This window comes from Cyprinodon tularosa, unplaced genomic scaffold, assembly GCF_016077235.1.
Source record: "Cyprinodon tularosa strain WSP-4 unplaced genomic scaffold, ASM1607723v1 ctg686, whole genome shotgun sequence".
NCBI lineage: Eukaryota > Metazoa > Chordata > Actinopteri > Cyprinodontiformes > Cyprinodontidae > Cyprinodon > Cyprinodon tularosa.
In genome coordinates this window covers 77,595-91,466 of record NW_024039436.1, presented here as the reverse complement: position 1 = coordinate 91,466, position 13,872 = coordinate 77,595, and the positions used below count along the sequence as shown (strand labels likewise).

General features: G+C 41.5%; 1 protein-coding gene across 1 annotated transcript; it reads left to right on the top strand.

The window, feature by feature from the left end:
- On the top strand, window positions 1-4,019 carry LOC119771702 (uncharacterized protein K02A2.6-like). Its single transcript, XM_038267810.1, is given in 2 exon segments — window positions 1-1,420; window positions 1,423-4,019. Coding segments are annotated over 2 exon segments (4,017 nt in total).
- Window positions 4,020-13,872: the final 9,853 nt, after the last annotated feature.

Sequence of the window (13,872 nt, the reverse complement as noted above, 5' to 3'; positions counted from 1 at the left end):
ATGAATATGACGGTAGGAAATCTGTCAGCATTTGACTCGAAGGAGCAGACTTGGGAAGAGTACTGCGAGATTCTGGATCAGTTCTTCGTTGCTAATGATATTGATGATGGAGATAAGCAACGAGCTATCCTCATTAGTGTGGTGGGACCAGCCACATACAAGCTCATAAGGAACCTGGTGAGTCCAGATAAGCCCAGCACGAAAACATATAACCAAATAGTGACTATCATGAAAGACCACTTCAATCCCAAACCAAGCGAGATCGTGCAGAGATACAAATTCGACTCTCGTGCCCGTCAGCCTAGTGAAACTGTGAGTGTATACGTAGCTGAGCTGAGACGACTCGCTCAGGATTGTAACTTCGGCACGACACTGGAGCAAATGTTAAGAGACCGCCTCGTTTGTGGCATCAATGATGATAGGATTCAAAGACGTTTGTTATCTGAAACCGATTTAACATTTGAGAAGGCATTTCAAATTGCCGTAGCAGCCGAAGCCGCCAGTAGGAATGTGCAGGACCTTCAAAATAAAGCTCCGTTAGCTTGTAACAGCATGAAGACGGAGGGAAAGGAGAGGAAGGGAGACTGGAAAAAGAAAGAGTGCTACAGATGCCACGGAAAGCAACACAGTGCAGCCGAGTGCAAGTTTAAAGAAGCAAAGTGTCACGCCTGTGGAAAAGTAGGACACATCGCCAAAGCCTGCCGAAATAAAAATAAAGGGAGCTCGCGGCCAGATGAAAGGAAACCAAACAGAGAGGAGCGGCGCGCGCGTCCACAGAAAGCACACAAGGTGTGTGAGGGGCAGGATGATAGTTCATCAGAGCAAGAAGAAGCCTTCACGTTAGCTTGCATTAAAACAGAAACCTCAATAAGGAGAATTAAGCCATTTGAAGTAAAGATGGAAGTGAATAGGAAGAAAGTAAACTTTGAGATTGACACTGGATGTAGTGTGAGTGTTATGAATGAGACAACATTTAATGAAATGTGGAAAGAGAACAAGCAGCCACAGCTCAAAGAAACTAAGCTCACACTGAGATCCTATACAGGGGAGAAAATTAAAATTGTGGGAGTAGCAGATGTGGAAGTAATCTATGGCCAGCAAGTGAAGACGTTACCCCTAGTGGTGGTGAAGGGTACTGGACCTAGTTTGCTGGGAAGAGCATGGCTGGAGACACTGAAGCTTAAGTGGGATGAAATAAAACATGTGAGAACAGAGACACAAGGGCTACAGCAGGTACTTTCAAAACATGAAGATGTTTTTAAAGAAGAGTTAGGCATGTTAAAAGGCATGAAAGCAACCATTCGAGTGTCAGCTGAAGCTTGTCCCAAGTTCTACAGACCCCGCTCAGTTCCGTATGCCATGAGAGCAAAAGTGGAAGAGGAGCTTGAGAGACTGCAGAGAGAGAGCATCATAACACCAGTAAGTATGCTGAGTGGGCTGCACCCATCGTACCTGTCCTGAAGCCGGATGGTTCTGTCCGGATCTGTGGCGATTATAAATTAACAGTCAACAGCGCTTCATCTCTAGAGCAGTACCCCATTCCCAGAGTGGAAGATTTGTTTAATAGTCTAGCAGGAGGGAAACAGTTTTCAAAGCTAGATTTAAGTCATGCTTATCAGCAGATTGTAATGGATGAAGAGTCCAAGAAATACTTAACAATTAACACACATCGTGGCCTGTTTACCTACAATAGGCTTGCCTTCGGAGTGTCATCTGCTCCAGCAATTTTCCAGAGAACCATGGAAAGCTTGCTACAGGGTCTGCCTAGGGTAGCAGTGTATTTAGATGACATACTTTTGACAGGGGAAGATGAAGCTGAGCATCTAAGTACGCTGGACGAGGTACTGCGGAGACTGAAAGAAGCAGGCTTGCGCCTTCACAGACGCAAGTGTGCATTTCTGAGAAATGAGGTGGAGTACTTGGGTCACATTATTAATGCAGAAGGTCTGCACCCAGTGCAAAGCAAGATAAAAGCCATTGAAGAGGCTCCACAGCCGACCACCGTGACCGAGTTGAAGGCTTATCTTGGTCTATTGAACTACTATAACAAGTTTCTCCCTAACCTAGCTACACATTTAGCTCCTCTCCACCAGTTGCTGAAAAAAGGGGCCCAGTGGGCCTGGAATAAGGAGCAGGAAGATGCTTTTCGACTGTCAAAACAGATGCTGAAATCAGCTAAAGTCCTGAGTCACTACTCAGCGGATAGAGAGTTGGTGCTGGCGTGTGACGCCTCACCATACGGAGTGGGTGCCGTATTGTCCCATATCATGGAAGATGGCAGTGAAAAACCCTTAGGTTTCATGTCCCGCACGCTAACACCAGCTGAGAAGAGATACTCACAACTGGATAAAGAGGGCTTAGCTATCATGTTTGGAATAAAGAGATTCCATAAATACATCTATGGTCGAATGTTTACGATCAGCACGGACCACAAACCACTGATCTCACTTTTCCACGAGAAGAAGCCCGTTCCTCAGATGTGTTCACCAAGAGTGCAAAGATGGGCAACCCTACTCCGGGCATACGAGTACAAAATAATTTACAAACCAGGAAAAGAGCATGCAAATGCAGACGCACTGAGCAGGTTGCCGCTGCCACATACTGAAGAAGAAGAAGAGACAGCACAAGTCCTTCTGCTGGATCTGATGGAAGATCCGCCTATCACATCAGTTCAGGTGAAGCAGTGGACAGCCAAAGACGAAACACTGTCGCAAGTGTTACTCTGGTGCATGAAAGGTTGGCCAAAAGAAGTGGACACAGTGTTCAAACCCTACTCTAAAAAGAAACTAGAATTGAGTGTGAAAGATGGGTGTGTCCTCTGGGGGTCAAGAGTGGTCGTTCCGAAGAAAGGAAGGAGCGTCATGCTGAAACAGCTGCACGCCACGCACCCAGGGATGTCCAGGATGAAAGGTTTAGCACGCTCATATGTGTGGTGGCCAGGAATGGATTCTGATGTCGAGAAGGAAGTTCAGTCCTGCCACACATGCCAAGAAAATAGGAAGTGTCCTGCAGGGGCGCCACTTCATCCATGGGAGTGGCCAGAAACACCCTGGAGCAGGCTGCATATTGATTATGCAGGTCCTTACCTTGGAAAGATGTTCCTGATAGTAGTGGATGCACATTCCAAATGGATTGATGCCTACCCAACAAACACTGCAACAAGTCAGGTGACTATTGAAAAGCTGAGACAGTGCTTTAGCATACATGGTCTTCCCCAGACAATAGTATCTGACAATGGAACATGCTTTACCAGTCAAGAGTTTGCAACATTCCTGAAGCAGAATGGAATACAGCATAAAACATCCGCACCTTTCCACCCCGCATCGAACGGACTAGCGGAAAGAGCTGTTCAGACATTCAAACAGGGAATTAAGAAAACAAAAGGAGATACACTGGAAACAAAAATAGCCAGGTTTCTGTTCAACTACAGAATTACACCACAAAGTACGACTGGCTTGTCACCCGCTGAAATGCTCATGTCCAGAAGACTGCGTTCTACACTGGATCTTTTGCTGCCAGATGTGAAGTCAAAGATTCGTAAGAAACAACTCAAACAAAAAGAACATCACGACATACACAGTAAGTGGAGAAGTTTTGCACCTGGAGATGATGTATATGTCCGTAACTACAGCTATGGACCAAAGTGGATACCAGCAGTAGTGGATGAGAACACTGGACCCGTATCCTATACAGTGCAGGCTGGAGATGGACGTGTGATGAGACGTCACGTCGACCAGATTCGTAAGCGTCAAGCATCATCAAACGAGATGTCCAGTCATGAGGTGGAAGGAGAGCCTGTCAGCCTGCAGTTGCCAGAGCAGGCAGTGGAGGTCGTGCCTGCAGACCCAGGTGTTCCAACTTCAGTGGGAGGGGAAATGACTGAGCAGCCTGCTGAGTCAACCCAGGTTCATCCTCCAGCTGAACTTTCGCTAGGGACAGAAGCCCAAAAGACACCTGTGCTGCGAAGATCTGCACGCACCAGACAGACTCCTGCTTATCTGAGAGACTTTGTTAATTAGAATTCATATCCTTCAAGAAAGAGTCAGAACATGCTCTGGGACATGCATGGGAAGGTTTGGCAGTTTACCCAACCTTCCTAGTTTAAAAAAAAAAAATAAAAAATTGTCATGAGAGTTATTTGGTTTGATTGTTGGCATTTGACCTTTAATCTTGAAAGGAGTAGAGTAATATGGTTGAGTTATTTAAAAAAAAAAAAAAAAAGTCCTAGGTTGTGTTAAGATTGAGTATCTATGTAGTTTCACTGTTAAGCAAAAGTAAGGTTAATGTGAGGGTGACATAGTTAATAGATTTAAAGTTCATTTACAAGAGTACTTTAAACTTAAGAGGGGAGGGATGTAGTATCCTGAGTTAGTTATAATATGCAGTACTACCCCCACGCCACAAGAGGGATTGTATTCCCATGTTAGTTATGGGCGAGCTAAGATATGCATAGGGAGGCAGAAAGAAGTTGGTTGTTGGTTCTGTGAGAGTGTGCAATAAAGACACCTAAAAAAAGGACATGCTTCGGCTGGACGTGGATTTTTCATAATTAGCCACGTTATCACAGCACGAGAACGCACAAGTACACGGATTGAGAAACAGCTTAGTGAATGTTAGAAGGCCGTGGATTCAGGGATGTCAGAACTGGAACGCATATAGAAACTGGGCTCCCTGGGAAAAAAAAACCTCCCCACTCTGCTACATGCTTGAACTTCTGCTGGTTTATTCAGGGAACCAGTGAAGCAAAGAGTCGGTCAGGGTTCCAGGATGAACATGAAGACAAGGAGAACAAATCCCAACATGCCAGGGTGGAAGTCGGCAGAGTAGAAACATGGCAGCCGGTTAAAAATTCATATTTGCAGAGCTGAAGAAAAAAAAAAACAGCATCTCATGAATCAGATTCACCTTCAGAGTCTGAACTTTGAAACGATCCGTAGCGGCGAAAGAAGTGATTCATGTTCAGCGAGCGGAGTGAGATTTGAAATGGATTCCAAATAAAACCAAGAAAAGCTTTTAAGCTGCCCTATAAACATTTATATGACCTTTAAATAAATAACCAACCTTAATCAGAGGAAATATTCTCTTGGTTTCACCTCCTTTCATGGGTTAAAATACTTTGACATTTAGAAATATTCTGCACTTTTAAAAAGGTCTCATCATTTTTTATGATTTGTCGCATAATTTTTTTTATTTTCCTGATTGATAATAGATACAAGATTTTGATAATTGAATATAAAATTAATAGATCACATCCATCGACTAATGACTAATTCATAAGCTTCAATTTTCTTTTAAAAATAAGTTTTGTCTTATATCAAGAGGATTTTCTATAACATGAATCTTTATTGTGCCAGTAGTAGTAAATATTAACAGGGTTTATACAGGAATGAGTAACTCTAATTTAATGCTCTTTAATGCAGATAGATAGATAGATAGATAGATAGATAGATAGATAGATAGATAGATAGATAGATAGATAGATAGATAGATAGATAGATAGATAGATAGATAGATAGATAGATAGATAGATAGATAGATAGATACTGTATATAAAACCTGGCAAAATCATGGTCAACCTTGGTCATCTTTACCGTCAGCAGACTGCAGTTATGTTCCGAATTCCTCGTTTTCCAGCCACTTTTGTCGAGCTTCTTATCCGAACGTACGGCTTTACGATCAATTGGAAGCAGTTCCGAGCAAATATATTGCGATATAATATATCCGACAAAATTGTTTTTATAATTTTTTTTAATAAAGCATTTTAAATGCCACAATAATCACATTTAATGAATTTTAATGCTAATTAAAGCCTTAATCGAAAAAAAATATTCAATTAATGATTTTTAATGACCCGCGAAAACCCTGATTACGAACATTATTTATAATCAATAATGGAACCTAATTGGTAACTGAATAAAAAAGGATGATTAAAATAATATAATAAAAGGGGTGAGTGGGAGAGCTGGTTCCCCGGAGAACCCCACCCCCCAGGTCTTTTCTCCCCATTGATGCTTCCCCTCACCTGCTCTATTGCACAACCTGGGATTAGAGGGCCTATGCCCCATTGGCCCTCAGGTTAGGTACACTCAGGGCACTGTAGGGTGGTGCCCATCTGTGATATTGGGGGCATCTGGGTTGTGAACGATTGGCAACCATGGGTATGAAAGGACCATATGGATGTGGGGGCCTGGAACAGCTATGAGTGGCCGGGGACGGGTAACCTGACTCCGCCAGATGGATTTGCTCCGCATATCCATCTGGAAACCTTCCGTTGAAGTAATTTTGGGAAGGGGCGAAAATACTGGTTAGCTGATTGGCCTATGTTGGTGATAGACGGGCCAAATAAACCAATCAGATCAACGAAGCATATGACGTACTAACAGACCGACGACGAAGAGGAGCCAATTGATAGATCAAACTCTTGCCGAAACCAGTCGGGAGAAGAGCAAAAACATCTTTTCCTCTGAGAAAAGCCTCCAGAGCAGTGTTTTGCTCTTCTTTCAGTGAAGAAATACTCTGTAATTCCGATAAAACTTGCTCGATAGCCACGCTAACGCTAGTTTCCTCGGCTGAAGCCGCCATGTTCTTTAGACTGAACTGTCGCGCTTCTCGTTGCGTCACACCTCAACCCGCCTCAAAGCCAACGCTGATTGGACGTTCGTTTGGTGAACGGCTCCAAATTTTCTTCAACGGAGAGTCTCCAGACTGATCTGCGAGGGAAACCTTGAAAGCTCGCGAGATCAGGATGGTCTCACGGGGCTAGGGGACGGGTGCTTCGGGAGGATGGCTCCTTGTCCCTCCTTGGGGTAGGCCTGGGGTAGTGTTTGGGGCCATGGTGTACGGTTGCCCCTTTTTTTGCCTGCCCCCTTCCCACACTGGGGTCTGAGGATCTTGCCCTTTAGACCCGGGAGGATACTGTATGTATTATCCCTTTCCCACTGGCAGAAAAAAACGTTTAAACTCTCTGCTTCTAGTGGCAGGGGGAACAGCTCACTGAGGCACGTCTACCCGGGTCAAACGACTCTGTAAGTGACCCGCGCTAAAATCACCTCAGCTCTGAAATTGGCATGCTAATTTACGTGATATCATTGAACGCAACGTACAGACGTCAATACACCGCGCCAGTCGCTTCTGATCAAACAAGCTGAAACAACTCTGTTTACATTTGATAAACATGCAGCAGCTCTGGTGAGAGATTGAGATAGATAATAGAGAGAAACAATAAAGCCCACTGACTACACCCTGGCTTCCTTCCATGCTGTTCTCCATTGTTTACTTCCCTGATTTCTGTCACACTGGTGACATCAATACTATTTAAACAATAAATATAAACATTTCTGCCTCATAGCCTGCAACACATTTCAGCGCAACACCAGGTAGGTGGCTGCCTAATACTTTAATTCCAAAAAAAGAACATTTAAGAACAATCCTCTGGACTTTGTTTCCAAGTTTGAAGACGTTTCATCCGTTTCTATTTGCATGTTTTCTAAACTAAAACCAGGCTTTGTTGGGCTGCTGGATAAAACCTGGAACTAAACGCTATTTCTGACATTTTGAATTAAAAAATCTTCCTGGATGGAAGAGAAACGTCTTCAAACTTGGAAACAAAGTCCAGAGGATTGATTTTTTTTTACTTTTTCAGAATGACTATGACCTGGATGACTGAGAACCTTCACCAGCACTAATAAATTCATTTAATGGAATTTAAACTTCAAGCTCCAAATATGGTTCAGCAGAGTCACATGATGTGACATTTGCTCCAGGATAAACATTTAATCATGAATGTTTATTTTAGATTTAAGCCCAGGTTTATAGTGGTTTAATACATACGAGGCTTAAAGATGAATTTTACTTTTTTGCATCTACAGACAGATTTATTTTTTTTGTTTTTCGGTCCAATTTGGCTCCTTGGACACTTTTAGTTGCCAGGGCAGGGATCTGAAATCCCCATCATGGGTAAAAAACTGTCTGAATTTGTATAAAAGTCTCAGTACAATGAAGTTGTTTCCTGAAAGAGGTTACGGCGTGTCTCTGTAGGTGATCTGATCAGTTCAGGGCAGACACAGTGGAGGGTAAACCTCTAAGGAGCTCCACCCTGGAGAGGCGACGCTGCAGAAGATGGAGTATCTCGTTTAGGAGGAGAGGTATGTGGGTCGCCGTGTGACGCCATCCTCTGAAGGACACAGAAGTCAGTGGGATTGAAGAACTTGGGTTCAGAAAGTCCCTCTGTAATGATTAAAGCTCTAAAAACATCTTTCTCCTGTAATCACTGCTAATCCCATTTCATCTGGGGACGTCCTATTAGAGTGACAACTCAAACACACCTGGGGCCTCGGCAGAGCGTAATCACAGCCAGAGTAAACGAGCCAACCGGCCACAGCGGCCTCATCACATAATGACTTTATTTAGGTGATTGGTTCTCTCTCAGGAATAATCAGAGAGGAGCAGGAAGGTGCAGCTTCAACAGGTGAAGCAGCACCTGAGTCACAGCTGGAAATCTGGGCTTTCAATGTCACGGGCTGTTTACCACGACCTCATCTGACCTCAGCAAACCGATGCAAACCAGAGGAATCTGGATGCTTTCCATTGATGGGTCAGTTATTACAGGAAGCTCCCGATGATCCTATCTGCTGCATAGGAGACATGCAACTACCCACAACGACCCTCCTTTCAGGGACATAGACAGGTACGGCGCATTGCAGGATAAAAAAAAGAAGCCAAACGACCCCCATTCAAAAGGTGACTTTATTCTCGTAATTTTCTGACTTTATTCTCGTATATTTGTGACTTTATTCTCGTAATTTTCTGACTTTATTCTCGTATATTTGTGACTCTATTCTCGTAATTTTCTGACTTTATTCTTGTATATTTGTGACTTTATTCTCGTAATTTTCTGACTTTATTCTCGTATATTTGTGACTTTATTCTCGTAATTTTCTGACTTTATTCTCGTATATTTGTGACTTTATTCTCGTAATTTTCTGACTTTATTCTCGTATATTTGTGACTTTATTCTCGTAATTTTCTGACTTTATTCTCGTATATTTGTGACTTTATTCTCGTAATTTTCTGACTTTATTCTCGTATATTTGTGACTTTATTCTCGTAATTTTGACTTTATTCTCGTATATTTGTGACTTTATTCTCGTAATTTTCTGACTTTATTCTCGTATATTTGTGACTTTATTCTCGTAATTTTGACTTTATTCTCGTATATTTGTGACTTTATTCTCGTAATTTTCTGACTTTATTCTCGTATATTTGTGACTTTTTTCTCGTAATTTTGACTTTATTCTCGTATATTTACGACTTTATTCTCGTAATTTTATGACTTTATTCTCGTATATTTGTGACTTTATTCTCGTAATTTTATGACTTTATTCTCGTATATTTGTGACTTTATTCTCGTATATTTGTGACTTTATTCTCGTAATTTTCTGACTTTATTCTCGTATATTTGTGACTTTATTCTCGTAATTTTCTGACTTTATTCTCGTATATTTGTGACTTTATTCTCGTAATTTTCTGACTTTATTCTCGTATATTTGTGACTTTATTCTCGTAATTTTCTGACTTTATTCTCGTATATTTGTGACTTTATTCTCGTAATTTTGACTTTATTCTCGTATATTTGTGACTTTATTCTCGTAATTTTCTGACTTTATTCTCGTATATTTGTGACTTTATTCTCGTAATTTTGACTTTATTCTCGTATATTTGTGACTTTATTCTCGTAATTTTCTGACTTTATTCTCGTATATTTGTGACTTTTTTCTCGTAATTTTGACTTTATTCTCGTATATTTACGACTTTATTCTCGTAATTTTATGACTTTATTCTCGTATATTTGTGACTTTATTCTCGTAATTTTATGACTTTATTCTCGTATATTTGTGACTTTATTCTCGTATATTTGTGACTTTATTCTTGTTCCGTAAAAATTCTAAAAATATCCACTGGACTTGGTTTCCAAGGTTTGAAGACGTTTCTCCACCTCTCCAGGAAGCTTTCTCAATTCAAATGTCTGGATCCGCAGTGAGTTTGAGTCTTATATAGACAACGCCTTGTATCGCTTGGAAACATGCAAATGGTAACCAATGAATGGGTCGTTAGTTCCATCGTTAGCCTGTAATATCTGAACCTGTCTATGATTCTAGGGGTCGGTCGTTAAAGGGGGGATTGCCATTAAGGGGGGGATTGTCTCCTGTAATACCTGAAACCTGTCTATGATTGTTAAGGGTTGGTCGTTAAGGAGGTATTGTTCACCGGCTGGAGCGGGTAGGTCTCTCGTTCCTCTGTGATGGGGTGGGGGGTTTGGTGATATCTGGAAGGGATCATGTCTATGATTGAATTGTATGTTTTTGGAAGCTGGAATCTGAGTCCACCACCTCTGTTTAAAGTTGGTTTTTCTCTCTTAACATAGATGGCTTCCTTCACGCCCCTCTAAAACCACCTATTTTCTTTATCCAGAATATGGACATTCTGGTCCTCAAAAGAATGTCCTTTGTCCACAAGGTGTAGGTGTACTGCGGAGTCTTGTCCAGAGGCGGCCGCTCTTCTGTGTTGGGCCATGCGTCTGTGGAGAGGTTGTTTGGTTTATCCAATATAAAGATCAGAGCATTCCTCGCTGCACTGAACAGCATATACCACTCCGCTCATATTTGGTCTGGGGGTTTTATCTTTAGGATGCACTAGCCTCTGTTTAAGGGTTTGGTTTGGCTTGAAATGTACTGGGATCTTGTGTTTGGAGAAAATCCTCTTGAGCTTTTCAGACGCTCCAGCAACATAAGGGATTGTGATGTTTTTGCGTTTAATTTTCCCATCGCTGTCTTCTGTTGCGTGTCTTTTGGATTTCCTTGCTGATTTGATAAAAGCCCAGTTTGGATATCCACAGTTTCGGAGAGCATCTTTGATGTGTTTCTGTTCTTTTTGCTTCCCATCTGTTTTAGTAGGGACATGTTCTGCCCGGTGTTTTAAGGTTCTGATGACTGAGAGTTTGTGTTCTAGTGGGTGGTGTGAGTCAAAAAGAAGATACTGGTCTGTGTGAGTGGTTTCCTATACACTTCAATGTTTAGGCTTCCCTCTCCTTCCATGCTCACCAGGCAGTCCAGAAAGGGTAGTTTGTTGTCCTTGGCATCCTCTCTGGTGAATTTGATGCATGTTTCCAAGCAATACAAGGCCTTGTCCATATAAGACCCAAACTCACTGCGGATCCAGACATTTGAATTGAGAAAGCTTCCTGGAGAGGTGGAGAAACGTCTTCAAATCTTGAACACCAAGTCCAGTGGATATTTTTATTCTTAATATTATGATCCTATTCTCGTAATGTTACAACTTTATTCTCTTAATATTGCTACTTTATCCTCGGAATTTTACGACTTTATTCTAGTGACTTTATGACTTAAGTCTCGTAATGTTTCGACTTCATTCTAGTAATTTTAATACTTTATTCTCATGATATTTCGACTTTATTCTTGGATTTAAAAAAAATCTGTAGCTACTGGACTTTGTTTAGTCGGTGTTTAGTATTCAATTCAATTCAGTTTATTTATATAGCGCCAAATTCACAACACATGTCATCTCAAGGCACTTTACAGTTCAACCAGATCATCCAGTCAAATTGATACAAAGTTTTCTATCTAAGGAAAACCAGTTGATTGCATTGACTCATTGACTCAAATACAATCCCTCACACTAAGCATGCTTGTAGCGACAGTGGAGAGGAAAAACTCCCTTTTAACAGGAAGAAACCTCCAGCAGAACCAGGCTCAGTGTGAGCGGCCATCTGCCGAGGCCCGACTGGGGTTCAAGGAGACAGAAGCAGAGATACAAAAAGCAGCTGTAAAAGGCGGCCCCGTCCAGGAAACACACAGCCAGGCAGACGAGCTCCAAGGCAGCTCCCATGCCAGAGGACGAAGAGAGCACATCCAGTTAGTCACAGTCAGAGAAACAGGACTACACTGGAAAACAGGCCAAGCTCCAACATCATGGCTTTGTCAAGCTGCTGCCTACCTTTGTACCTCCAACATCTACAAACAAGGGTGTTGATGGAAGCAGCACAGCTGATGTTTCTTTCCTGGATGACGTCACAGCCAAACAGGAACAGACGAGGCAAAGCTACTCTGAGGAAAAGCAGAGAGAGCAGAAGGTTAGAGATTGAACTAACAGATTCTGCAGAGTAGGGAGAATAGAGATAGAATGAAGCAGAATGATTAAAAAGGGGTCCCTATGTCCTCCAGAAGTCTAAGCCTATAGCAGCAGAACTATAGAGATAGCTCAGGATAACCTGAGCCACTCTAACTATAAGCTTTATCAAAAAGGAAAGTTTTAAGCCTAGCCTTAAAAGTAGACAGGGTGTCTGCCTCACGGACTAAAACTGGTAGTTGGTTCCACAGGAGAGGAGCCTGAGAACTAAAAGATCTGCCTCCCATTCTACTTTTAGAAATTCTAGGAACCACTAGTAAACCTGCAGATTGAGAGCGAAGTGCTCTGTTAGGAACATAAGGAACAATCAGATCTCTGATATCAGATGGAGCTTGGCCATTTAAGGCTTTATATGTGAGAAGGAGGATTTTAAATTCTATTCTGGATTTAACAGGAAGCCAATGAAGAGAAGCCAGGATAGGAGAGATATGATCTCTCTTTTTCATTTTCATCAGAACTCTGGCTGCAGCATTTTGGATCAGCTGAAGGCTTTTAACTACAGTTTGTGGACTTCCTGATAGTAAAGAATTACAATAGTCCAGCCTTGAAGTAACAAATGCATGGACTAGTTTCTCAGCATCACCCCTGGACAGGAGATTTCTAATTTTTGCAATGTTCCTCAGATGAAAGAAGGAAATTCTAGAAACCTCTTTGATCTGGGATTTAAATGACAGGTCCTGATCAAAAATAACACCAAGATTTTTTACTTTATTATCTGAAATCAGTTTAATCCCATCCAAATGAAGTGACTGGCTAATCAGCTTCTTTTTCAGAGACTCTGGTCCAAAGACTATAACTTCTGTTTTGTCTGCATTCAGAAGCAGAAAGTTAAGAGTCATCCAGGTTTTTATGTCTTCAGACATGCCTGTAATCTATGTAATGGGTTAGCTTCATCTGGATTTATAGACAGATATAGCCAGAGGTGGCAAAAGTACTCACTTTCCGTACTTGAGTAAAAGTACAGATACCTATGTTAAAAAATACTCTGGTAAAAGTGGAAGTACTGATTAAACTTCTTTACTCAAGTAAAAGTAACAAAGTACAGGTGTGTAAATTTACTTAAAGTATAAAAGTAAAAGTAGAAACCACTTTTTTCATGCCGTTGCCTGCATTTTAAATGGATGTCTGCCAATAGGACTAGATCTCCGTTGTGTTCATTTTCAATCATCTCGTCGTCCATGCTACTATGCTAACGCCACCGCCACCAAGCTGCAATGATTTGCCGCCAATGAATACCGCCGAATCTGTCGATTCATCTTGTAGTGGTGCGTCAAATGCAACGTAGATTCCCATCCAATTAGACTGAATTTGGTATTGATGACGTGAAAAATAATAACGGTAACTCCATTGAAATGATTCAAAACTAAAGTAACGAGACAATTTTTTAAAATGTAAGGAGTAGAAAGTACAGATATTTGTGTAAAAATGTAAGGAGTAGAAGTAAAAAGTCGCCATAAAAATAAGTAGTAAAGTAAAGTAAAAATATCAGAAAAATCTACTTGAGTACAGTAACGAAGTATTTGTACTTCGTTACTTCCCATCTCTGGATATAGCTGGGTATCATCAGCATAACAGTGGAAATTAATCCCATGCTGTCTAATAATTCTACCAATTGGGAGCATGTATAAAGTAAAGAGAATTGGTCCTAGCACTGATCCCTGTGGTACT